Source organism: Apteryx rowi, unplaced genomic scaffold, assembly GCF_003343035.1.
Source record: "Apteryx rowi isolate R43461 unplaced genomic scaffold, aptRow1 scaffold_1, whole genome shotgun sequence".
Classification (NCBI taxonomy): Eukaryota; Metazoa; Chordata; class Aves; order Apterygiformes; family Apterygidae; genus Apteryx; species Apteryx rowi.
Window position 1 is genome coordinate 11,994,742 of NW_020447196.1, and position 27,806 is coordinate 12,022,547.

Here is a 27,806-nt window from a genome sequence, read left to right on the forward strand (position 1 = left end):
TTGGGAGAAATGAGTGCTTCTGCTGTCTTGCTCATATTCAGGTTTCTCCAAGACTTTTTGGCTGGTTGCTGTTGCTCTCTGAATAAAATGAGAGAATCGCGTAAATATTGGCAGTCCTCAGTGCTGCTTTTTAGCCAGAGTTGAGCAAGCAAACAACTACGATTATGCCAGCTTTTCTCAAATGAACATGCCCTTAAGGAGCATGTTCAGCACCTCCCTGTAGCTCTAATTAGAGGGTAGTCTCTTCTGCATACAGGAGCATAGCAATTATCTAACAACGATCTTCAGGTTAGTGTATTCCCTGTCTGGCTGTTACATACCCTTTTGTGGTTCCCCTTCTCTCTGCTGGAAATGGAGGATGAATCGTGAACTGCATCCTTGTTCTTCTAATATTCCACCCAGAATCAGCCATGCTAGAGATCTGACACAGGCTTTGAAAGTCTTATTAAACTCCCTCCCTTTTGGAAATTGGGACCAGGGTGCTTAGGAGCATTCTGTTTGGCAGTTTCAGAGAATGGGTAGTCTGTATTTTAGGAAGTTCAGCAACTTCCTAATGAAACAAAAGCCTGCAGTAGTAGAAGTACAGGTAAGACTGGAAATGCATAGGCTTGTGTTTGTGTCTGGTATTGCAGTTCTTGTCAGCAAAGAAGTTGCAGGTATCACACTTGAACTAAACTTGTAAAGACTGAGGTGTTCGTTAATCACAGTTGGTAGTAAAAGGACGATCGATCTTTCTTTTTAGTTTTCTGATTGAATCTGTTTTACATTTCAGAATCACTTAATGAAGCATGAGTTTGACAGCGAACATGTTATTGCAGCAATGTAAGAGTGCTTACAGCCATATTCTCAACTGGGGTAAGTTGGATGAAGTCTATGGATTTTAAGAGCAATACTGATTCACACTGCATTCGGACTGTTTTTCTTTTTTCCTTATTTCTTGTGTCTTTTCTTTGTATCCCATGCTGAGATTCAGAAGCAGGCATTATGAAACTCAGAAGTCTCTTCTGAAAAAATACAGTCAGAATCTGTTACTTTAGCAAAACAGAGAAAGTCTGAACAAATCGCTGTTTTCTCAATGAAAGTCAACTATAGAATGCAACTACTTTATCATAATATTCAGCTGTACTTTTCAGAGTATTCAGTATACTGAGTAATTCAGATTCTCTAGGTTTCTGCAGAAGCCGGAGGCACTTAGCAGCTCACAGGAATTATCCAACAACCTGCAAAACCAGGCCCTTAATTTGATGTTATTTCAATAAACAGTAATTAAAGACCAGCAAACTTATTATCCTGTCCTGCTGACATGCTTTGCTCTTTTGGGAGATAATCTGAAACTGATTTATCTTTTGTTCTGTGTGGTGTTCCCTCCAATCATATTGCTTTTGAAATATATTTCTGTGATTATTTTTTTTTATGCCACTAATCTAATAACTCAGAGGACTGGACTCTAGGTTACAATTCTATTCAGAAATGCAATTCAGAATTCTGCCTCTTAGAGCATTCCACAATCTCTGAATCACTTATGGCATAAATCTATTTAACCTTCAATGTCCTTTAGGTATCTTTGTATCATAGTATGAAATTAGTTTAATTTGTTTAAGCCTGCATACTTACATCTTAATGATCTGATAGTATTATCTTTACCAACTCTGGAAATGACTGTACTAAATCCAACTGATTGCAGTATGAACTATTTATCAGCTGCAGGAGTTACAGGCAGAGCTAGGTTAATAGCATTAATCAAACGGAAAATATACTGATGGTGGGAAAGGCAGAGAAAGATTCCAAGTGAGCAGTGTTGCCTTTAACCTTACTGGTGTAGCAAGGCTAGATGGAGGTGGCGTTGGTAACAACGGAGAAAGGACTCATCTATGAGCAGAGAGGAAGCAATGGAGTTGTTTTTTTGCTATTGCCTGGGTTTGGGGTGATTTTGAGAGTATCTCATGTGGAGCATTTGTTTGGCTCTCCCTGATTTCTTAGCATTGTCTGTGATCTTTCCTCCTCAGAAGCTGCGATCAAAACAGATGGTTTCACCGTCTCTTTCTTAAATGTATCCTCTAAAAACATAGTAATTGTACTGTCCAAGTCTATTTATGTATATTTGGTGAACTATGTAATATATTTTTTTACTTTAATCATTGGTAGCTCATAGCTTTTTCTTCTGTCTGAAGCTTTGGCAGTTCCCGGAGTTTGTTGTCTTTGAGCTGAGATGATTTTTATGAAAACCTCTCAGAGGTGGAACAGCTCTAATTTGGTATGGAACTAAGCAGTTAGGAAAGCTTCTGGATATCTGGGTAATAGTAAAACATCAAGCAAATGAATATTTCTATAATTTGGAGGAGAAGTAGATCCTCAAGGCACAAAGTTCTGTTCGTTGTTACCTGCTTTGTTCTTCTGTGAAGTTATTTCAAGAAAGAAGGGATTTGCAAATGAAATTTTAACTAGAAAATTGTAACATGTTTTCTTTTAAGACAGTATAAGACTCTTGTAAGACAGTATAAGACCTGTTAATTCAAGGACAGAAAAGCCATTCATTTGTTTTATCAGCATTCGCTGTTCATGAGAGCAATCCAGTTATCTTTAGTACTTGTCACGCTCTGCCTATAAGGTTATGAATTATAATAGAAAAATTCTGTAATGTGATGGTTTGTTGCATAGCAAATGAACAATTCCTTGCACGGATTCCAAGTGTGGGTAGGCAAAAAACCAAAAGCAGCCCTGGAACTAGGGAGATGCTTGGTCTAACTCTCGTCTGCACGGGGAGTGAAATGGACCCGGATGTGGAGGAAACGTCGGCAAAGGATCCTGCTGTTTGTCTGAAGTTAACTGAACCGTTATGGCGCGCTCACAGAAGCGCTCTAAGGGATTCACTGTCCTGCAAGGTCAGTATAAATTTTAGCTCATCTACTTTAAGTAGAAGAAAAATTCTCTATCACCCCATTTGTTTTTACTGATAATAGTTGCAGTTTTCTGAAAGCTGATGAAAAGAAATCATTCAGAAGAAATCAGGATAAAACCTGTTGACTTGTACTTAGTGTCTAACTGACTAATACTTGGCTGAACACTAGAATTGGCAAGTTGGAAATTTTAGAAGATATTATGACTTTATTATCTGCTTGTGTGGAGTTCTGTGCTAATACATTAAGTCCTAAAGTTTTTTTAACAAATAAAATTGTCAAGTATGAAGCAATAGACCTTTTCATTTAAGATTTAAAATTTTAAGTGCCATTAGGTGTTGTTTCAGGATGATTATATTTTATTACTTAGCTATGGTACTTATTACTGGTGATATAACAGACTATAACTCTCAGAAGAAAAATACCCAAAGGGTCTTTTACAGTCCTGCTCTATTAGCCGTATGCTTCCTTTTTACAACTGGCGTAGTTATGGCAGCAATCAAGTATGGAAATAATGAAATCCAAGCTGGATTTGTACCCTTCACTCTTGCTGAATCTGTGTTAATATTCTGCTGAGGTGCTCCTTAAGCACTCCTGCTTGGTGCTAATGATCCAAGCCTGCAGTTTTTACGTGAGTCCGTTCCTGGGTCCGTGGTGCTATTCTGAACGCAAGTCTGTCTTATAATGAAGGAGCTTTGGGATAAATTGCGTCCAGCTCCATGTGAGCTTTGCATGCTGATCAGATACTGGCATGAGGGAACGGCTGGAACACGAAACTTTGGGGAGGACACAGGTTCTGGTGGCAGTAAAACGGTGAAGGTAGGAGTACAGGGCGGAAAGGGAAACACCCATGGTACTTTCTCTTCATCAGTTTTTCCTCACGAGTGTTGTTTTAGTCATCCAAAAAAAAAAAAAAAAGAGTACCTATAATGCTAGGATTCATCCTAATACCGCAGATTAAGAACAGAGGGTACCTGCTAAGATCTGCACCCCGTAAGCAACAGCTATCTTGCCCAAAGTCACCAGGGAATTCTCAGGAACTGAAACTGCAGACCTCACTTGAGCTAAATGCCAGGATCCACAAGGACAGAGCAATATTCAGCTCGGTCTCTGTGCTTTGCCTACTGGGAACATCCAGTTTCATGTCACGTGGCAGAGGCCAGCAAAGACTGCAGAGTGCACAGTAAGTGCTTAATATTATTTACAACCTCATCCAGTTTCAGAGGGCTTTGCCAGGTATTGTGCCGGAGATGGTACCTAGGGAAGCGGTGAGAGCCCCATTTAACTTGGATAAGCCATTGCTACGTGAGCCAAACAGCTCACATGGAGGAATTTAACGCTTTCGATAAGATGTGCTAGAATATTTATTTWGCCTTTTGCCATGAAGAACCCAGACTCTAGTTAGGAAACTTGAGTATTCTATCAGCCCTTTATCAGTTTTTATTTTAATATATGGCTGAMAAAATTCATTACACTTGGAAGCAAAAATATTTTACTGCTGTTTCAGAGAATGTGCCATATTCTTAATTTCCTTGACCTTCTAGGTTTTCATCATTATTCATAGATTACTACAATGCATTAAAATAATTTCCTGAACAAAAAAAGGAAAAAACCTTTCATTAGGAATGTAATTAGAGGAGACATGCTGAATATAATTTTTATGAGCAGATATGCTTTATTGTTCATAATGGCTGGGGAAAATCAATTAGCTTTACTGTTTGGGTATGTTTGAAATAACAGTATTGCTGAACACAAGTTCTAAATAGTTCAGCCTAATTTATGCATAAGATACGCAGTACCTTTAGGAATAAATTGAAGAAAAATTCACTAGAATAGTGTACTATTCCCACCAGTAAATTTATGTGACTTAAATAGTAAACCTGATATCCTTAATTATATATGAATACTAGTGACAGAATACAAACTTCAGATTGTTGAAGACAACTGAAAAGGTCCAGCAGATTTCAGGAGATCTAGAAGTAGGCTGAAGTAATAAATTACTGAGCCTATGAAAATGATGAGAGTTCATTAGTAAAATAATAATGYGTCTATCTATGTAATGCTTTGCTACCTCAGGAACTGATGAAAGTTAAAAAGGAGAAACAGCTGGAGAATAGCTGGGAGCTATGAGGACTGCAGCATGAATTTGAAACAATCTGCAGGCTCCCTTAAGAAATTAGAGCTAGGTCAAAGCGAGGGTCTTAGCCCCGCAGTACTTCTTCAGCGTCGTAAAAGATTTGCATTCAGTCTATGATCARAACTCCTTCAGTGTGTTTTGGCTCCAAGGCAGGCCGGTAATTGGTAGGGTGCTGTATATCATTTTCATCGGACTCTGTCACTCTCTCTGCTGTCCCTAGCTGGTTTGCAGAGCAGGATGTCTACCCCCAAAAAGCAGCAGTTTTGTGGGTCCCTTCGCTATGTGAGAGGGATGTCGCTGTATCTGAGTACCAGTTGCAAGCTTCAGAAGAGCTGTAATGCATCGGTGAGAGCTGAGCTACATGGTTCCTGCTAGGATAAGGGATGCTGTTCCTTTGCTACTTCTAGGATTTAGATTCRGGGAAAAAGGCTTTCAACTAGAAAGGCTGCATGCCAGACACCTAAACTGCTCTTTTAATTAAGTCTGGTTATGAAATGATATGTACTTGGCATCAACAATATCTGCTAATTGTAACTGCTTGTTCTGAATTTGTTACTCAGTTGAATTACATGGGAACTAAATGTTCCTCTCAACATATTTTTCCCATTTTTTAATAACAGAATGAATCATGAAGGATGATTTCTGTGAAAGCTTGTGCAGCCCCAACCCAGCTATAGGAAGAGATTCAGTTAGAAATGGAAATACATGTTATGGTCCTGATTCAGCCAGAAGCAGAAACACTTACTTCGCTGTTAAGCATTGTGAACTTGTGTTTTGKTTTGTTTTGTTTTGCTTTGGTATTCCAGCACATTCTTGYATTGTGCTTTGGAAGAACTTGCACGGGCTTGGGTGCCCGTTAAGCCCACAGCTCCTTCTCCGTCGCAGAACCTGTTGGACATTAAGCTGTTACAAGTGCTCGGGCACAAAAAAGCTCCCTGTATCTTTCCGCCTGTTTACATTTTGAGAGCAGTGTGGCTGGGCTAATTTTGTGTGTGACCATGTTGAACTAATTTCTGAACTTGCAAGAAAACTGTTAATTAAAAAAAGCAAATCAATTATACTGCCTAACTGTGTGCATTTCCAAAGAGTGTCAGTGCTTCAGGGGAGAAATGTCTTTCAAGGGTGTAGCTATTCTGCAGCAGGGTACTTAATTCTAGCAGGGATCGCTCACTTCAGAGCAAGCAGCTCTGTCGTCAGCTCTGCCAGACCAGAGAGGCAGAAGTGGGGATCTTCTGCGATGGGTGTTGTGGCAGTGGGCAATGGTTGTTCCTGAGAAACTGGAAAAGCAGTGAAGAAATACAGATTCTCCCAGAGAAATGCAGGAGACATCACATGCAAAAGAGCCTGGAGAGTCTGGGTAAAACGTGCTAATGGTCCTGATCGGGGTTGGATTTGGTCTGCTTTACTGTGTGAGTAATCCTGCTGTAGAGAATTGCTGGCAAAAAAATAAGAGCTAATTGCAAAAAAAAAAAAAAAAAGGGGGGGGGGAAAGAAAACAAAAACAAACAAAGAAGAAGATCAGATGCTGACCAGATGGACCTGTGGATAAAGCCAGGCAGAAATTCCATCCTTTCTGCGGTATAGCTATAAATGCCTGTCGTCTTGTGTGTACTTGCTCCTATTGTGTTGGAACATCCCATCTATAAATTGCTACAGTTTCTCTGTTTTAGGTCATAGGGTCAATAGCAAGATAATTCCAAGAGATTAATTCAAGCCACGCGATCCAAATGGTGCCAACAACTGTGCTTTTCTCTACTTAAGCCATGAGGTGCAATGAGGATAGCATCTAAAAACTGCAACTCCCAGATGCCTGCATGAAGTTGCATAGCTCTGCGTTTGAATGTGTTTGTGTGTCCACGTGGGCGACTGATGACAGCCGGCACGTGTCCCCTCAACTCTGAACTGCGCCGCACTGTGCGAGAACGATGCTCACGTCCATCACGTGGCCTGCTGACAACCTGAATCGAATGTTCACTTCACTGAGCTTTGCTTCATCCCAAGGTCATGGGGCCTTGGCAAGGTTTAAGAAATGGAATAATGAAAAATCAAAGTCGGATTAAAAAATGAATTTAGGCCTGGAATCATCACTGCACTTAAATACACGACTGATGTTCAGCATGTTGAAGTTTTATGGATATCAACAGGACTGCTGACAAACTGAGGATCCCTGAGTGGGCACAGGTCCTAAACCCACAGATATTTGCACAGACTTGGGCTTCGTGTCTTCATATCAGTCTAACTTCACTAATTTCCACTAATTTCATTCACAGCATCTGTAAGGTAGATTTATAAATGATCATCTAGACTATCCCATGAAGCAGTATTGTTGTCTTGTATGTAGTCGTATTGTTTTCTTCTGGCTAGACTTAGATATTCCAAAAGGGATATCTTCCATTTGCATTAGGAAACTGCCTCTCTGGAAATTGTTCACTTCATTGTTTACTATTTATACCTTTGGATACTTATGGATTGCCAAACCATTTTCAAAAACTTTATTTTTTATCTTTCTTCCAGAGAAGCCATCACAATTCAATAAACAAAATAACACCAACTCTTTTTTATATGGTCACTAAGTTTTAGGTTTTTTATTTTTCATTATTCTTTTTAATAAGTATATGAAAAAGAAATTTTAAAACTTTTGCTATCTGGTATGAAATGTTTACAGTTTGCAACCGCATTTCAAGCAAATTCTCTTGCAAACACTATGTAGTAATGTACAACAGCAGTGCAATTTGTTATTTATAGGTTGGTCATCTGACTGCAGGCAAACTTTGAAAGCTTTCATATAGTGCTTTTATTTTGAACTTTTTAGTGGCTTTAGATATAGAATGCATATTTGTATTAAAGATCCTTCTGTATGCCTGGTTGATAAGCATTGTAAAAACAACACTGGTGCATAGCCCTGAAAGACTCCGTTCTAATGCTTGGCTCAAGGTGTTAATTGCAAAGAACATTGAAAACTCGAAGGCAAATAAAATAACAAGTGTGTTTGTGCCAACAGAAGCTGTTTTGTTTGTTACTCATTCAGTATTAGGTATTCAGCAAGATACATAACTGGCAGAGACAAAGTTGAGTATTATCATTAGTCATAGCGAAGAATGAGTATTTACTGTTGAATAAACTCTGACTTTTGACATTCTCAGAACCTTCAACTCCATAATGATGTGTTGGAGCTAGCTGAGTTGGCTTGACTGCTTTTATTATACCTATGTCAGAAGAGAAAAATTGCATCGTAACCTATGTTGTTGCTTTGCTTTGTATTACATTGACATACATATGTGTATATTCCTATTCTTGTTCTTGGGAATGGTTTACAGCAAGGTTTAGTTCCCTGTGTAAATGTATTTGATCGGTGATACTGGCTCCTCCAGGATCAGGCTGTCTGTCTCATTGAAGGTGTCGCTTTCTCCAGAGTGATTGGCATCTTTTATTCTGTTTAGCCGAGACTGCAATCGTTCGTGTTCCTTTCTCAGCTCTGAGTAGGAATGGGAGAAAGTGTGGAATATTGATGTTGCAGGAAAAGACATAATGAGAATCCCACTGAGGATGCTGCTCAGAGCCACCATCTGGCCCGGTACGCTCCGTGGTACCATGTCTCCATACCCCACAGTGGTCATTGAAATGATGGCCCACCAGTAAGAGGCAGGGATGCTTGTAAATTCAAGCACCTTCCCAGATTCATTCTCAGCAAGATAGACCAACGGAGAAAATAGAGTGACAGCCACGCATAAGAAGAGCAAAAGCAGGCCAAATTCCCGCGTGCATCTCCGAACCGTGAGGCCCAAAGTCTGCAAGCCCAAGGAGTGCCGGGCAAGGCGCATTACGTACAAGATCCTCAAGGCACGTAAAACCCGTAGCACCAAACCAACCTTCTCCAAATATGTGTTGCTGCTTGGCCTCTCAGCCTCCTCATTTGAGTCATCATCTGCCAGGATGAGGGAAACATAATAGGGTGAAATAGCCAAGAAGTCAATGATATTTAGGGGCCCTTTGAAGAACTGACACTTGCTCCTTGCCTGAATAAATCGGAGGCAGAACTCCAGGGAAAACCAAGCCACACAGATGGTCTCTATGACGAAGATGTAATAGCACTTCTGGGAACACTCGCCCTGACACAAAACAAAAAGAGAATTAAATAAAAGAACAGTCTGTGAACCAGCATCCAAAAACATTAAGGAAGAAGAAACATGCATCTACTTGAGTCACCAGTATCAGAAATAAACAAATTCCAGCTAGCAGGTGTGATGGTATGGCAGCCATCTTTCAGTAGTCTGTAAAAGGTAATAAGTGCATGAAATAYCTGAACGAACTGATATAACTTTTGCTTATTTTATTATGTTGCTTCTTCCAGTACAAATGAATGAAATTCTTCTCTGTGTAAAGTCTCAGTACACAGGCTGTAAGTCACAAATAAGTCCCACTTTCAGCTCTCAAACAGAAATTAATTTAAACTTGACTGATTTGTAAGTCTGCAYAGAAAGTAATTTCTCTTGCAATGACAGACTAATGTGTGAATGTCTCTGCAAACTTCTGGTGCTGTTCAGTGTATGGTGCTTGCACAAATGCTTTGTACTCTGGTGCAATTAGAAGTGGTTCAGAGATACTCATTAAGTCATCTGAATCCTTGGCTCAGTTATGCCCATACAAATCTTTTTTTTTTCTGTACATGCAAATGTTTTACRATAATTACAGTCTAAAGGAAAATAAATACCCATCTGGCAGGTGAAACTTGCCTTGAAGAATCCTTTCACAGTATTGAGGCCACCTGCTTTTAGCAATACTTTCTGATCTTTGTAATCAAAGGAATTGCATTAGTTCAGCTACCTTGGATGCCCATTTTTTATTTTCCTGAGCTGAACTTAAAAGATGAAACTTCTTTTGGCCTATTCCAGTGAAATGAGGAGGCAAATGTAAATTAGCTCGTGATTATTTGGGTAAGCAAGAGAATACATTGAGCTTTGTCCTTAAGTGATGAGCAGCATATGGGGAGCCACTAGGGAACCAGCCAGAGAGACAACCAACAAGTGGTCGCGTCTGGTGCAGTGAATGAGGTGTATGTACTGCTGCCTTCATATTCGCGGTGCCTGCTCGCTATATTGCAATTGGTTGGAAGTGAAACAGGTACTGCTCACCATTTTTTGCTTTATATGAGACAAAAAAGCAACAATTAAAGCAGCATGTACTGCTTAGCAGCTGAAACACCTCCTCCTGAAAAGCACTCATTAGTTTTAAATGCTGATATCACTGCCTTCTTACACACCCTATCCATCCTATTGATAAATACATTCCCGAACTTATAAGGAAAATCAATATGTTCTTAAGAGACCTTCTCTTGTGATTGGACTGTTTTTTTCATTTAAGCATTTTGAGCAAGTTTACTGAAGAACACCACCTAAGAGGTACTTGCATGATGTTTTCACAGTGGCATGCCATTATTTAAATGAAGAACTTGCGTTGATGCAAGTATTTGGATTACAGGTCTAATCCAAAACCAGTTCAAGTCAGCTGGAATCTTTCATGGACTTTGGCTGACTCTGAAGCAGCCCTGAGCACAGAATCAAAATGTAGGTATCTGAAGTATACAGGGTTTAAATTTTTAATGGAGATGAGAAATCTCTTCCTGTCCCATGAATCCTGGATACAGCCATAAATGGAAASCAGAGAAGTGGATTAATAGATTATTGTCATTATCCTTTGAAATTCCAGACTGAAATTAGAGTATGGGGCATCACTCCATGTTTCAGAAAACCATAGTTTTAAGGGAGCAATTTCATTTTATATACTTAAGTTGCTTGAAAATTAATGTTTAGCAAATAGCTCTTCCCGGCTGGAACTTTGATACACAGAGGCTTGGGAAGAATAAAGCATCTTCTTTTATGCTCGCTGAACAGGGGATAGTGACTTGCATCTGTGAGATGCTCACAACCACAGAAGATCAGGCAGAATCAGGAAGGGTAAAGGAGGATCTGTGCAGAGATAGAGCYTCCTTTTTGGGGAGCAGAGTGGCCATGTGGTATTCAGGAATAACTGCAGACTCTTGGTTCTTGAATGGGTTTTTGGTAAACTCTGTGCAACAAAGTAAAGGCTGCTGTATGYGTCTTTCCTGATAGCCTGTCTCTGAAATTAGGCTAGGAACAGTTCCTGATACAGYGTCATCCATTCTCAGCCAAATTTCACAAGCAATATTAAGTACCGCATGGAAAACTCATACCTCTGCTACTAATTAAACCTACTACCAGTGTTCATGAAGCAATGCAGAGGTTAACTGATGTTGGTTTTTGACTGTCCCTTGTGACAGAATTACTGATATTYGTAGGAGATAGTAAGTCTTTTGTTCAAGCAGTATTTATATCGTGTAGCTCTGCAGTTGTCACCTGGTACAGTCATTGGCTACCTGAGACTACCTCCTAAGTAAAATGGCAACATATCCCTTCCCTGTGTGTTTTGGCCCATCTGTCCCTTGGACCGATTTAGCTCTGTAGCACTGTTTGGGGCTTTTTCCTTTTTCTGCAATGTACACTGTCATGATCATAATTTGTCTCTTAAAGTAAACATCTCAAAAGGGAACGAAGCCTCTGCCCTGCTAGAGCTATGCGGAGAGGATCAGCTTGTAGCTGCATTTGAAGCCATTGCCGTGGCAGTGCCTAGAGCGCGCTGATGTTTGCAGAGTTGCTGACTTGGCTTGTAAGATCGCTTGTAATCAGCAATCATGTTATACAGTGTTCACTTTTTCTGAGTTGTAAATTATTTTTRCCGTGCAGCCTGGACTCTACCTGCCTGTGATCACTCTAGTGATGTGTCCTATGAATTATTCATTATTTCCATGAAGATTTATTTTATTTTTTGTTAACTGGACTGAATTTCCAGCGCATCTGCTACTTTATTTGCCTTTATACATTTACGACCAGTTCTACAATAAAAACTTCTACAGGTGACATTGCTCTCAGATCATCTTGTTGCTTTCACAATTCTTCCTTCCTTGGAAAATACAAAAAAGAAATTTTGTTTGTTGGGAATTTTAACGATTAAGATCTAAGCTATCTTTCTAATTGAATATGAAATTTCAAGGTGTAACATTGTAAAGACTGATTTGGGAGGGRTTTTTTGCCTCAGTAATCCCCATGAAAAGTCATATATATTTAGAGAAAGCAATCTGTGCAATCAGCTTCCTAAATGCATATTTCATTTTTCAGAATAACATCTTTTGATTCAAACTTTCTGGGATGTTACTGTGTATTTTATTTCGCCTGTGTGCATAGTTGGGGGTGTGGATGGAAGAGATGGTGAGTTCTCTCCTATTAGCGTGCTTTCTTTCCCAGGTACTTGCAAAAGACATTTTAGAAACTGTGTAAGAAAAAAACAGTCTCTTTTTTTTTTTGCTGTAGCAAACAAAAGAGTGAGAATATCACGATTTCTGACTCCGTGACTCATGCAATGCAATTCTGTGCTTCGTTTTCTTCTGATGAGAGAGAGAAAAAGGACGTGTTTGCTTCAGGCATGCCTACACTACGGGAAGGCATGCAGCAAAGGCAGCTCTGTTTCTCTCGGAGGCAATGGGTATATCCACACAGCCCAGCGCAGTTCTGTATGAGGAGACGGCTCACCTGAGCCCTAGAAATAGTGCAGCCGGGTTATCATCTCGCAGCAGGGCTATTTCACTCCGCAGCCTAGTGTAGATGTGCACCCGTATTTAGTCAGTCCATATACGACGTCTGTCAGACACTTCCAAGCCTCTCTTTCTGTCTGCTCATTTCTCTGTCATGAATGTCTGGAAATGAAGTGTAAAAACCTGGCTCTATAGTATTTAATGAGAACGTGCTCATTAATTTCACACTGGGAGATAAATTTCATTCAGTGAGTTCATATGTGAATGTTTTATCTATTAGGAATGCTTGTATATAGTATGTAATATAAGTGACATGGTTTATGGATGATATTCCTCTCTAACATCAATCTTATTCAAGATAGCAGATCCTTTGAACATCCTACTCAAAAGTAGCAAATATTGGAATGGTAAGAGGGTAAAAGAGGAAATATTAAATACCAAAGCCAATATTTGAGGAAAGGAAAATATTTAAGGAAATATTTTCCTTAAGGAGGTAACAAAAGGAAAACTTTTAAGAAAAGGAAAAATTAAATACCAAACCTCTCCCAGTATTTCTGATGGTTTCAGACTTCAGTGTTTCTTATTCCATATACAACTAATGTCCAAAGAACAGGCAGAATAACACACTGATTTAAATACTATATATTTACCAAAATATGGACACCTTTATGTCAGTGGTAAATTTCAAATTTGTTGTTGTCACTAACTTGTCATCAGATGCCAGCTACTTTCAGTAAACTGGTGAAGGACAGCTAGCAATGATCTAGAGGTGAGACGCCTAAGATCCCATCCTGAGTGTCCTGAGTATCAAGTGCTGACAATGCAATTGTAGGCCAAGTACTCTGATCCGTGAAACGTGTTTTGCATAAATGGTCAATAAAGCAGTTTCTGTGCCATGGGAGCTTATATATCTTTCCCCTTGCTGATCAAAGCAAACACATTTGGGAAATTCCAGCGATCAGTAGCTGCCAAAACAAAACCAAATGGAAAAAAATCCCTCTCTTGGCCTTGCCAGTAACTAGAGCAAAATTCTGAGCTTTTATTTTCTAATCTTTGAGTCCAGTTTGTCCCTGAATTCCTTCACATACTGTCTGCATTTTTGCACCCAAAGTATCATGGTGTAGCTCTAAGCAAATATGGTGTTGGCTGTGAACATGAGGAAATGATCAGGTCTTACATAAAACTGACCATAAAATACGTTGGGTGGGTTTTTCAGCAAAGCCCTCTGAGATGTTTTGTATCTATTGTAGTAGCAATCAGTACTCAAACTGTCATCGGCTCTGATGAGAGAGCAGTTAGAATAAAGTTGAGCTCATGTGAGCAGCTAATTCTTCATACCTTATTCATCCTGCAGATTTACTTTTGAACAATACCAGAATTTATCAGGATTTATGGAACTTGTGTCTAGCTGAAATTCTACAAAGTATGATATAAATATAATAAAACAACTTCCTGGTATTGATGTTACCTGTGGAAAAAAAATTTGGCTCAGCAGTGAAGGAAACACTGATTTGTATATAAAAAGATATATACTGAGCCTGATGGCTGAAATACTAAGTGATTTCCTAAATTCATAAACCACCTCAAACCACCTTTTGGTGGCCGTACCACCAAAGCTGTACTAAAGCTTTGTACCACCAGAGATAATAAGCAATTCCTGCTTCCTTTTCACTACTTCCTTCCACCGTATAAGGTGTTGGTTCATTTTATGGGTTCTCATAYGTGTTGGAATGTTTATAGTGATACCGTAAAGTTGCTCATTTTAGGATGCTTTTATTAACTTTCCTTTGGATATCAAAAAATAGGATCCCAATAAAATGTGAGAATAGCTGTACTGAGTCCAGTTAGCCCAATGTCCTATTCCAACAGCCTAAGGAAGCACAAATGCCCAAGGAAGAGTGATAACGGGCACATCTCTATCTCCCAGCCTCTAACTGTTTTCAGTTCAAGAACTTCCTGAGCCAAGCATGGTGCTTGTGTAAGCCTGAGCTAAGCCTGTAACTGAATTTCTCTACCGTAAAGTTGGCCATTCTTTTGTTTACAGCCTATTGCATAGAGACTCACCTCTTTTCATTTGTTTTGAGCTAGGTTCCTGCTCGTTTCATCTGATGCCCCTTAGCTGTCGTTTTGGAAGGGATGTTGATTAGTTGATCCACTCAGTTCCTGCTATTTGCAATTTTGCAGACCTCTGTCGTAGCCCCCTGCAGTCAGCTTGTTCCCACTCTGAAGAGCTCTGCCTGCCGTAGTCATTGCTTGTACGAAGCAATTCCACCCTCTTTGCCTGTCTCTGGACCTTTTCCTTTTTGAGACGAAAGGGACTGGGACTGCAGTTTCAAAGTAGGTGAACTATAGATTCATATAGTCAGATGTATAGTCAGTTTATAATCAGCAATTCAATACATTTTGCCTTTTTAGTGTACGCTCCTCATAAATGTGTAAGCARATTGGATCCATGTAGGGCCAATGATTAGAATGTAATATTTCTAATTAAGAGAAACTTTTTGATGCTGGTAAGTTTTACTGTAGTTGTCATCCAGTACCTTTTTCAAGAGGATACTAAGCCCTGATGAGGCCACATCTATAGTACTGTGTCCAATTCTGGGCTCCCCAATACAGGAGAGACATGGAGCTACTGGAATGAGTCCAGCGAAGGGCTGCTAAAATGATTAAGGGACTGGAGCATCTCTCATATGAGGAAAGGCTGAGAGAGCTGGGCCTGTTCAGCCTGGAGAAGAGCAGACTGAGGGGGGATCCTATCAATGTCTATAAGTATCTGAAGAGAGGGTGTAAAGAGGATGGGATCAGACTCTTCTCAGTGGTGCCCAGCGATAGGACGAGAGGCAACGGGCACAAACGGAAACACAGGAAGCTCCGTCTGAACATGAGGAAAAACTTCTTTACTGTGAGGGTGACGGAGCACTGGAACGGGTTGCCCAGAGAGGTTGTAGACTCTCCATCCTTGGAGATATTCAAAAACCACCTGGACACAATCCTAGGCAACATGCTGTAGGTGACCCTGCTTGAGAAAGGGGGTTGGACTAGATGATCTCCARAGGTCCCTGCCAACCTCAACCATTCTGTGATTCTGTGTGATTCCGTTCGTGATTTCAGCACCTCTGAGACTATGACTAGCCCGGGTACTGTGTGTCAGCTGAATCTGAGACCTCAAATGCATGTGTGAGTTTACAGAACTTACTAACTGTGAACTCAAGCTAAATAAACTAAAGAGATATGTGCGGCTTGCAAGATAAATAAGATACATTTCCTGGCCCAGTGCCCTCTTGGCTTACCATGAACATTAGTTAAGACATAATGACATGTAGGGTAATAAACAAAACCAGATCTTGGAATTATGCTGCACTATCCCATTTTACAAGGGACATAAATCTGATCCACTGGAAATAATATTTTTGTATGCATCAATAATTGCAGCRATGCCCAGGGAGACTGAATCGGTATTTCCCCCTTGGGGAATATATATACCTTATCCATCCACCTCTGTTTTCAGATGCAATATAGTTTGTTACATATTCATAATAATAAATTTTCTCCTTATCTGGAACTCATTTATAGATAACTTGATGAGAATAGCAAGGAACAGTCCTCATAGCTTCAGAGTCTGTTTCTCTGATTACCATTTTGTGGCCCACTTGGTTGCGCTCTAAGACACTTATAACTGAAATATGCTATGAAAAACCTGTTCTGAATCATTACCTTCTTATCTGCCAATCAACTTCCTACTGCTGAAGACTTTCCCCAGGACCTTTTGAAGTGGATATTTACCCTTTAGCCCATTGTAAGGTGTTTTTTAATAAATGCTGAAGCAAACACAAAGTAAGAATTTGTATTTTGCACATTGCACACTCCAGTATGATCTTCTTATAATATAATCTGGGGATTCTGCATATTTGAACCTGAGTCTGTCTGGATTGTTAGCAGTTGAAGGTTATGTTGCACATTGATACAAAGGACATTTTTCCTGAATTTGAAACAGGATCTCAGGTTTTACCTCTGGCTGCCTTACCAGTATCATTTGGAACAGATCTGTTCTTTGTAATCCTTTGTAGAGCACTGTGGAAATTGGTGGCACAATTCTGATGGTTAAGTAATAGCTGGCTGCTTACCAGCAGACTAGCAAAGTTTGGCACTTTTCTGAAGAAGAGTATTATATCCCCACCTGCTCTACATTGTGGGCATGGATACTTCATGTCGTATTACTGATTCTTAAAAAAAAAAAAAAAAAAAAAAAAAAAAAAAAAGCCTAACCAAACAAATAAATCCTTTATAAGTGTTTTCTGGAGGGGTAAAAAAGGGGATTTAAACTATCTGAAAGCATCAGAGGCATGCAAACTTGTTCTTAATCTGAGGAAAAATGGGAAAATGTCCTGTTATTCCCATTATATTAGAAGTGCAGTGCTGCAGCTCTGCTGCAGCAACTGCAGTACCAATTTTCTGCCCTTGGTATTACTGAGTCTCCTTGGAAGTTCATTGGCAGCAATCTGAGCCTCTTTTCTGTGGTGTGTAAATTGGAATTTCACACAGGTATATAAATAGGGTGGAGTCTGAAGTACAGGAAAGGTGAATCTGCAGCATTCCTCATGATCTCCTTTTATGTTTGCCACTGAACACTGTTCATGGTGATGTTAGCAGATTTTAAGTTATTTCTTGTGTAAGATCATCTATTTCCTAGTTAAATGGCCAAGGTTGCATCAATGATTATGTAATACTTTGCTAATATCTACTGCTAGATCAATATATGATTTATTTCAGAATCACATCCATCCCTACAAAGAGCAATGTTTTCTAAAGCTTTATAGTGGAAGCAACTTATACATTAGCAATACATGCATATGTTGCTTTATCAAGATTAAGCCTTGAAACAGCTTGTTTATACAGTATACTTATGAGAAAGGCAAGTAGTATTATTTGTGAAGCAATGCTGATAAAAGTCCTTGAACTCAGCAAGAAGTTGTGATGGAATCACTGTATGCAAACGCTGTTATTCCCGGAGGCATATTTAGGGAAACCAGCTGGCTCATCATCTTTAAACAAATGAGTGACAGACAGCAAGGATATGAAAGCTCTTCCCAGCTAGATCCACCCTAGGTGCAGAAGTGATTGCTTCTGAGTAAAGGCTGTTTTGATGTTTAGTCACCCAATTTCAGAAGGTCTCCAGAAAGATACTGAACAAAGGCACTCAAAAGAAAGCGGGGAGGAAACTCAAACAATATGCTTGACTCTTCTTGATTCAGACTCCTATGGAGTCCTAAAGGAGAGTCTCTCTAAATACTGAAAGGCAGGATCTGGGCCTGCCTTGCACCCAGCAAATGAAGCATAGGCTGCTGGAATATCATTTTTCCACCCAGAACCTCAGGGCCTGGCAGCACGGTTGATACAAGGTCACARCTGACATCTGCTGAACTTTCCCTGGCATTTCCAGATTTTATTTGGTACATTCCAATACTGTCCGTTACTGCTCAGACCCACACACAGTTTTGTGGAGTGAGGCCAGGGCCCACAGAAACGCCAGCAGGTGGGATCATTCTGTTTTGTGGCTATTGGCTGTTAAAGAAAAGTAGAACCTGCCTGCTGCCTGCTTGTATGGACTGCCTGCTATCCAACATGTAATGGAGGCTTATCTCAGCAAGGTTGGTCTTCTTGCTGTCTGGCCTTTTGGTCCACTCAGATAAAAAACATTCAGCCTGGTACATGGAGGATTTAGAAGTAAAACTCCCACAGAAAGTTTCCTCTCCAAGCCCCAGGTTGACTTACTTCTTGGGCAGGATGTTGTTGTCCAGCCTCACGCACTTCTGAAGCCTATTCCTGGGGACTGCATCCTAACCTATAGCTTCTCCCCAGAGAATTCCCTCTGTGGGATAAAATACAAGCTACTAGTGAAAAAATTCAGCTTCAGTTCTTACTCCAGCCTCCCCACAATCCAAGATAGCGGGTCTACAGAGTGAGTCAAAAAGTCAAGAGAGTGTGGTTAGGGTGGAGAAGAGACAAATCAAGACCTTTGCATAGGGAACCGAGATACCTAACGGGCTCCCCAGATCTCCTCATGCCAGTCTGTGGCAGGAAATGAACAGGTGCAGGGGAGACATCCATTTTGGCTGCAAAATGGCAATTTGGTTAGTATGTGTTAGTAAGTGTTTCCTCCATACCTGGAGCTGTGAGGATCTAACTGCAGTGCCGCAGGTGCTGCTGAATCATCATGACTGCGTTGCTGCTATTATCTGAATAATTAAACCATGCTCCATTGAATCAAATGATGGTCAGGGAGAACTTGAAAACCCCATGTTATGGATCACTCCATTATTGGATTTATGGTTACAGACCCGATGCAATAAAATGGAAAGGTTTACTGCCTACGGAGAGGGAGACTGTAACCTGATTTACAGAATGATGAGCTTGTTAAAGGAGTGCTGTGTATTCTGATCACACCACCATTTCCCACTCACTTTGCTTTAGGGGAAAGAAATCTGGACTTGTGAAAACAATTGCTGCAACTAGTACATTCGAGGAAACTGAACTAATATTGGGTTTATATTAATGTGGACATTAGAAAGAACATAGAGAAAGGGAAATTATTATCTCTGTATCCAACACATTATTATCTCCTCTGGGGAAGAAATGTAACTAAAATAAAATATTTCAATTATGTTTTAAGCTTGGGTACTTATTCTGCTACCTCTGTGAGAATCAGTCTGATGAATTTGAGGAAGKGATACTGATTTAAACCAATTGGAGAGGTGACCCTGAAATGTTTGGGTTGGGAGAAAGAGGTGAAATCTTTTTTTTGTTTTTCCAATAAGAAATTTAGTGGACTTCAGTTTGCAATTGTGAGGAACAACACAGTCAAACAAACAAGGTATTTGTCAGAGACTCTGAAGAAAGATCTTCAATTTCCAGATTTGCTGCTGGTCAAGTCATTTGCCCTGTTCTTGTTTCTTTTCTGCTTCTTTTGTGGCTGCACTGTAAGTTCTTTGGAGCAGAGACTACCTGTTACTGTAACTGTATAGTGCAGAGTGTACGTGTACAGTGGGGTCCAAAATATGGTTGAGAAGCAGATACTGTGGCAGTAAACACAACATATGCMTTTCATAGCCCTGAGGCTGCAATGAAATGAGCAATGAAATCTGCTCAAACCCCTTCAGAATTAAAATACCAGTCTCTAAATTTACTTGTAGTAGTAGAATGGAGAGTGTCATATTTGAGGAGGAATTGTAAAGCACATGCAAATCTGGATGGTGGTTTATTTTTAATACTTGATGCATCATTGCTATGAACTCAGAGGGAGCATTGACTCCAAATGGCATTCTCCAAAGACAGAGTGCCACTGAGGAAACACCCATCATCTCAAAGGAGGTTTTTATTAAGTAACCATCCCTGCTGAACCCCTTGAGATAACTCAAGTGGAGAAAGTGAACAGGACTGTTTTCCCATTGTAGATATTACAAACTTAAAAGCAGCAAAAAGAGAAAAGGAAGCATGATTGCCAGAAAAGGACACATTTGCTAGCACACGGAATTGCAATTGATTGACTGCCCGTTGCGGAGCAGCTACAACAGCTGGGTGTTCCCTCAGGGTAGCGTGCAAAGCCAGGAGACTTACTGCTGTTGGGCTGCAGCCAAAGCTGGGTGGACATAAGGCAAACTAATAATGTCTAATTGTGCTTTCTGAATGCTGGACCTTGCGCTGGCAGGGCCAGCATTTGAAAACCATGCAGAATYCATTTACTCACTGAAACAGAGTGTCCAGACTTTTAAAAGAAAATTGTTCTGTGTGGCAGCAGGGGTAAGCTGAGACACAGATGTTCAGCAGCACCTGCCTCCCACTGATTCCCCCCCCCCTTTGGTTTTGTAGAGCAGGTAAGTACTGTAAACTCCACCAATGTTGTACAAATTAGATTTAATGTTGAAATATGTGCTTTTGTTTGTGGATGCTTGGATTAGCTCTCCCTGCAAAACAGTTGCTAGCAATTTGCAACTATTTAATGAGAGTCTTAATGTTACAGTCCAGTTTCAAGGTCAGAGCATTGGACATTACTGTATGTATATGCAAACCTCAAAAAAGGCATGTCCCATAAAGCAATAACCTGTATTTATCAAAGTCCCAGACTTGAGTGTTCCGGTTTCTGATTTTTCGCATCCATAGGTTTTCTTAAACTATACTTCTATTTCTTCTATCTTTCTCCAGATTATATTAATTTAATTAATTCAATCCATGATGTAAATAAGGTAGCTGGATTCTACTGTGCTGTGTGCACCTAGTAGATTGCAAGTTTTTTGGTGCTTCAGTGAAACACATTTTCATACTTTAAAATGCTGCAATATTTTAACTTCTGACCAAAATGGTTGGAAGAAATCAGAATTGTACTAGATGAGTTGGGAAAGTGAGTGTCCACARTAATTATTCAGATAAGAACCCAGAAAAATGTACTGAGCAGATGCAGTAAAACCAAAGCTCATCCAGCTTTATTTTCTTCCAAGTAATTTCAGGTTTTATATACATRTATATACCAATGTATTTATAGAGAGGCATATACATATATGCCTTTATAGTCTTACATTTTTAAATGAGTGTTAGAAGTGTTTCTGAAAGTCAGAACTTCATGAATCTCTTGGCAGTTGAACATGTCATTCTGTGCCACGCTTTGTGAGATGTATGCCTTATATTAGAAGATAAGTCTGAACATAGAGTTAGYGTCAAACACCCCTGCTTTTCAGATACATTCTGAGCAGTGCCCTGCTTCATTAATACTACTCTGAACTACTCATTGAAAAAGATATTATTCATCAGGAATCATTTTGCCCTGGCTAACCAGCTAGAAAAATTTTTTTTTGATCAATATTTAGACCCCGTTATTTAAAAGCTATAAAAAAGGTAGCCAGCAGTATTTGTCAAAACCTGACTGTCATATCCAATTTAGCAAAGGTGATTGCTTCTACCACTTGGCCAAATTACACTTTGATGAAGAGGCTTATCTTTGCAGAATATGTGAGCTGTAGGACTGGTTTTACACACCTCTCAGGGGCACTTTCATATGGATTATTATCTCCTCCAGTTACTCCAAGTTCTCCAGATTTTCCTTTAGTAAATGCACTAGAGRTGTTTGACATTATCTGTGGGTTATGGGCAGGGTTGGAGCGTTATGCTATAATGTGTTTGGAATGGATTTAATAGGTTGAATACTAAGGATATATCTCTTGCAAACATACCTTAACATACTGAACTGGTTAAAGAGAAGTCAATGTGAACTTTCATAATTATCACGTTTAGCTGTGGAGATAGTAATCCGGATGAAACAAATATCTTGTTTGATTTTCTTTCTCTTCACAGGAAGCCCAATAAATGATCTTTTCCCCTTTAAAGTATCATAACTCCACTTTTAAAAAAAATGCTTTTCTCTGCAGCTTCTTCTAGTGAACAGGCCAAACAGACTGTTTTCAGTATGATACAGACAGCATCAGCGACATTAAACACTGAAAAAACATAAGTCAGGGCCCCAAAAATTATGATGCAGAATGAAAAATCATTTCAAAAAAGATTCTGCGTGTTATGTATCTACTGGGTGTTTTTCCTTTGTGCATGTTTTCTGGATTCTCTGTGCAATCAGAGGCTAAAAACTTATTTTTTTAGAAGGAATTTGATTTGCTCTTAATCAAATGACCCTAGAAACTGGAGCTTTAAAAAATGGGTATTCTCAGTTTCAAGGTAAGATCATAGGCCTGACAATACTGGTCGCAACATATGTGTTGGTTATGTTTCATTAGATTATATACAATACATGAAGCAATTACAAGCTTCTCAAGGTCGGTTAAAGAGCAAATGCAAAAATTGATAGTAACCAGGCCTGACCCCTCACTGGTCGCTGGATAGTAGAGGGAGAACTGAGGATAGACATTTCCTTCTCTCTTAACCAGGGCCATGTGAAATCACGTAAATGTGGTTTGCTGGGAGCTCGGCTAGCTTGCCTTCCACACCAGGAGAAAGAGATTTGGTTGTTGCCAGTGCTGAGGGACAGGGAATGGAAATGTCTGGGTTTGCTTTTTTTGCTTTTTTTTTCCCTAATCTTAATTTACTTGGCTTTCTTGAAGAAAAGACCTTGTTGTGTCCTTTCTGCTGAATGATTGTTCCTGAGGATGCCAAGCTTAAGGACTCATTAAAAGAAGTATTTCTTCCGAAAGAAAATCCCGAGGGTGCTTCAAAGCAGATAGTGGCCCTGCCCAGGCCCATCTGCGGTGGTTTTATTCCAGCTTTCCATGGTGTGAGGATCTTTCTCCTTTGGATCGCGTGCGCYGAGCAGTGACTATTTCAGTTGCTCCTCTGCCCCTCCGAGTTCGGATCCTGCTTGTAACCCTGAGGTGGGACTTGTGGCTCGTCTCTAACGGGCTGATCGCGGTTCCTTCACCGGAGGGAAATGTTTGTGGATTTGTCATTCGGACTTCCTTATTCTACACGTGCGTTCCCGGGTTCGGACCTGCCGTGCTGTTACGCTTCCCGTTCAGCCAGGAGCGACCAACGGAGCCCCTCGCCTGCAGATACCCCTCTGCTTTCCCCGCACCGCTGCGTCCCTCCGTCGCTGCCTTTTGGTGATACGCTTATATCTGCTTCCTTGCTGATGACAGTTTGCTCTTCATAAAGAATGGCTGCAAATATCCGAGGGAAGGCTGTATTGCCGCTGGAGGGTGTGAATTTTCAGTTGTTTTATCCCCAAATGACCTAATTTGTTGTTGACGGGTCCCGTCGGCACTGCGTGCGGTAAGTCCGTTTGTACATCCATCCCGTGGGCAGGCCCCGGGGACTGACCTGGAGCTCGCTAGCGCTCGGCAGGAATTTCTGGGCCGGTTTTTGGGCGATTCCTCAGCCCGGGGCCGTTCCCTGGGGCTTGGATCCACGACACGCTGGGTTGCTTTATATAGGYGCGGAACCGCTTGCCCGTCTGGCTCCGTTTTGCTTTCATATCTCTAAGGGTGAGGTTTCTAAGCGCCGTCCGAAGTATTCTAGGGGACGTGCCCCGTATGATTTATCGTCGCCTGCTCGTTTTACCTTCGGCCGGGTTCCCGCCCTGGCGCTAGCCCCCCCTCGCCCGCCGCCGTGCCCCGGAGGTGGCTCCTGGCGGCCCTCGTGTTGCCAGGGCAACTGGGCTTCCCCCATGGATGCGGCTGCTCTGCCCTCGGCTCCTCGCCCTCGCTCCATCGCTTCCCCGGCAGCGGTGCCGGCAAGGGCTCCCGTTTGCTCCTCACAGCAGCCCGGGCTCGCCGGCGGCCGAAAGCACAAGCGATCGCATGCCTGCCGGTGGGAACAGCCAAGCCTCCGAGTGGAGCAGAAGTGACCTTGTAGTATTTTTCCCTACTTCTTTTCTTTTCTTCTCCCGCAGCTGAAATGCAGCCGGTTCTTACTCTCATAGTGTGGCTGTGATGATGGGAGAAAGGAGCCTGGAGTGGTACATATGCAGCAGAGGTAAAGCCCTTTTTCTTCATGCTTCAGAATGGATAAATTCTGTTTCCAGTGGTAGCGACACTGGAAGATGGATCCTTGCAGGACCTGGTTGCACGTTCCTGCACGGAGGTGTAGCCAGCTGTAACTCCAGAAACGAATAAACCTCAGGTTGGRGCATCTTCGAAGGCGGGTGTGGAGTTACAGGTTGTTCCTGGTTAACCCCAGAAACTCRACTGAAGGAGTTTCCCTGTTTCTAGTCACTGGGCAAAAGGCTGTCGTGTGGCCTTCATGGTCAGCCCCCAGAGCCAGCGTTTCCCCTGYTGGGTGCCTGTCCCAGGCTGCTGGTAAACGTGTCCCCGTCCTGGGCTCATTTGCAGAGGTCAGCCAGGGAGCAGTTCTGAGTTACAAATCAGTTTAGGAGAACTGCAGTTTGCGTGGGTATGATTCAGCCACAATCAAGAAGCAGTATTTTTAGTCGATTAAGTTATATGAGTTCTCTGGCCAGTTCTAGCTAAAATACTCTTTTGAGGTCCCAGTGAGGAGATCTTGGGTGYTGCAGCCTGAGAGTTTAGGAATGGAAAATATTTCGCTGTTCACGTTCTCTGCTTCTCTGCAGCCCATGAGTGTTCAGTCTCCTCTATCTGCTTATGCTTTCTTATGCTTTTTCTAATTTTAAATGACTCAGAAAATTGGATTTTCAATACTCTGTTCTATGCTCCTGGGACACAATGACAAAGTGTGTTAGATGGGTGCTGTAGGTGTAAATTATGTAATGTTTCCTACTATTAGGACTAATGTGGTCCTTTGCTCAAGTTCATCCTTCATCCTCTCCTCTGCACTCTAAACAKTCTTGCTTTTGAGCTTGTTTAAATCCAGTTTGCTTGTTTTTAAAGTAGTGAGATTTATGCAGATCTCTAAGTGGTAATGATGTCGTCTGTGTTTTATAGAAAATCCAGGGACTGTGAAGCAGCTGCRTTTCAGTTACCAGATATGTTTTTAACACTGAAGATTCTTCCCTTTCTAAAATATGGTTAATTATTTTTAAAACACACAACTTATTATATTAAGCTGAGATCTGAACCATTATGTGGTTCTCCTTTTTCATGAAAAAATATTGATAAAAGCTTTTCCTGCAGTGGGTTGAAAATTAAGATCAGATACATGGGGTTACTTCCCTAAACAAAGTTAGTAGGAAGCACTTCCTAGAGGAGAGTTGGTGCTGTTTTCACATCTAATTGTAAGAGGGATGCTCAGTATTTAAAAAGGCTTCCTTGGAAGAAGTATTGTAACAGTTTTTCCTTCCTAAAGTAATATCTGTAGAGGATTTTAAAAGCACCAGACTTACTACTGAAACGTAATAGTCCTCCTTTGGAAATGTAAGTTAATATTCAAGGGGTTAAATGGAACAGGGAATGATCTTCAATTTCAGCCCTCTGTGCAATCATTAGTTTTATTGAAAGACATCAAATACCATGACATATCTTCACCGTGACTGCATTCTGCGCTTCTTTGAATTACTGCTTGAGCAATAAAATGTACACAGATTTTTGTGTTGTGCATATCATGCTGCGCTATAAATGTAAAAACAGTTTTATTCATCAATATACAAGACTCTGAAGAGTGTCTTGTCTTATAGCAGTGACTGGGGCAGGAATTTATTTAACCAGAGCTTCTTGCACACTTTGGGAAGGGCAGTTTACAAATGAACCGAAGAAGTCATTAGGGAGATCAATCTAAGGTTATTTGATTAATTTGGACCTTATTACGTCTGAAAGAATTTTGAATTGTTAGTTTCCTCCATTGTCTTGTTAGAATGACAAATCTTTAAAACACTGAAATGCTCAATATGATGTTATAGAAAGGATCCTTCTTGTATGATACAGGCTTGACTTATTTGCCCTGAATTACTTCAGATGATTTTCTTGAAGAGAGTTTATATGTGGTTAGCTGTTCATTTTCAGCTAGTATTTGGCATTGGTCCTACAAAAAATACATATATGGGCAAGTACAGAATTCTGTAGACATAAAATTTTGGTTTTGGAGGCCCAGCTTTGAATATAAGTTTCTGTCAAAATAGTTCATATATCTCTCATCCTTTAATCTTTGCGCAGCTATTTAACTGCAACATTATTCTGGGGGAAAAATTAATGAATATTTTTTCCTCCTAAAATCCTTCTATGGCAGAATTATCACAAGGGAAGACATCCAGCTATTTTAAAAAATAAAGATGTCAGGGGAAAATGTTTCTTTAGCTGACATGTCCGAACAAGAGATTGCTGATAACTAGAGGGTAAAGCCTGATGAAGAGAAAACTCCACAGTGTGAGTTTGAGAGTCTCAGAGCTAACAAGTTAATTTAATAACTTTCACTAGCAAGTGCTGTTTCTTAGAAAGGAAGAGCAATGCTGTATTATAGAGCTGAAATATCTGTTCTGTCCAGAAGGTCTTTCCTGTATTTTAGCTGACAATTAATAGAATTAGCATTATTTTTTAACCGAATATCACTTTGAAACTGACAAAAGTAATTTAAGCCATTATTGCATTTTTTTGCTATAGACCATTTCATTACCAGAAGYAGTTTTGAACGTCATTCCTATGGATTTTCTGTATCTTTTTTAGCTTTTTTTAATGATGTATACCTAACAGGGCAGGCAAGTTTCTTGTAATTCTGTAGTAGATTTAAAGAGGGTTGTAAGACTAGTTWAAAAGGGACTTACTTACCCTGTCTTCTTCGGCTCTTAAATCTGGCATTGTGCTAACACAAAGGCTTATAGCTGTGGTGGCCACAAAGAGAATGGAGAGACAAGCAAAGACTTTGCCTGGAAGTCCTGACTGGGGATTTTCTACCATATCTCTGAGTCTGTTCATAAACTGTCCGAATTTGGTTTTCTCATCCAAAACACACGCAGCTTCTTTGCTCTTCCGGAGCTCCTCCTCTTTGCGTATCTCAGCCAGCTCCTGCAGTCTTTGAAATAGTTTTCGAAAGCAGCAGTTCTCCAGGTTGGATTCCTCAATCCCCCAGTATCTCAGCTCCTCCTGAAAAGACAAGGCACACATGTCTCTTAAGAGCATCAGCTTCCCTGCTGCTAGGAAGCTGACAATCATCCCAAAAGCATTGGGGTTCCTGTCAAAGAAGAACTCTTGGGTGTCTTCGTCATAATCGTCACACAGCTGTATAATTTCTTCATAGCTGCTGCAAAACTTTAGTTTGCTCAGTCTGGTCAGGGGAAATTCATCTAAAGTACTCCAGGGTAGCAGGTATTTGATTCCTCCAACATTTATCATAATCTCTGTCTTTAGATCGACTGCAGAGACTTGATCAGGATGGTAAATCCTCCTGGCTCTTTGGTAATGGACCCCTTTGACGGAAGGGGTTTCAACGGAGACAGGAAAGAAATGGCTCAGAGAATTACAAGAAGTGTAGCTAATGTTACTGTAGTCTTGGTCGCTGCCTCCTGAGAGAATAGGCATCTCTAAGAGTTCTCACTGGGACATCCGAAATGGCATCAGACCAGGGTTATCTGTCAGCCAAAAGATACAGGAAGGAGGAGAAAACATAGTAGAGGTTATTGCAAGAGAAAGGGTGTTTCAGGCTACTTTCCTAAATGACAAAATTAGTGAGTGCCTGTTGGTAAGTAAAAGTCACCTCTRTGCTCCTTCCTGAGCTCTGCAGGCTGTGAATGCAATTTGCTTTGCAGTGCGATTGGTTGTCTGGCAACACA

At 40.6% G+C, this 27,806-nt stretch overlaps 1 protein-coding gene and 1 long non-coding RNA gene across 2 annotated transcripts in view; one reads left to right on the forward strand and one right to left on the reverse strand.

The window, feature by feature from the left end:
- The window catches only part of LOC112963337, a 36,273-nt gene extending 29,943 nt beyond the window's left edge, over positions 1 to 6,330 (forward strand). The window contains exons 4-6 of the long non-coding RNA XR_003252573.1: positions 773 to 855; positions 2,007 to 2,882; positions 5,655 to 6,330. This is a non-coding gene — a long non-coding RNA (uncharacterized LOC112963337). The remainder of the gene's footprint in view (positions 1 to 772; positions 856 to 2,006; positions 2,883 to 5,654) is intronic.
- A 2,027-nt stretch (positions 6,331 to 8,357) lies between these two features.
- On the reverse strand, positions 8,358 to 27,555 carry KCNG4 (potassium voltage-gated channel modifier subfamily G member 4). Its single transcript, XM_026060265.1, has 2 exons — positions 26,806 to 27,555; positions 8,358 to 9,143 (listed from the first exon to the last, which is right to left on the reverse strand). The coding sequence occupies exons 1-2, from the start codon at positions 27,553 to 27,555 to the stop codon at positions 8,358 to 8,360; spliced, it is 1,536 nt and encodes a 511-aa protein (XP_025916050.1).
- Positions 27,556 to 27,806: the final 251 nt, after the last annotated feature.

What these genes read in the sequence shown, in the direction of transcription:
- KCNG4 (XM_026060265.1), bottom strand. Translation starts at nt 27,555, where the DNA reads ATGCCTATTCTCTCAGGAGGCAGCGACCAAGACTACAGTAACATTAGC. An exon ending in TAAGAGCCGAAGAAGACAGG is followed by an intron (nt 9,144 to 26,805) that starts GTAAGTAAGTCC and finishes GTTTTGTGTCAG; the next exon opens with GGCGAGTGTTCCCAGAAGTG.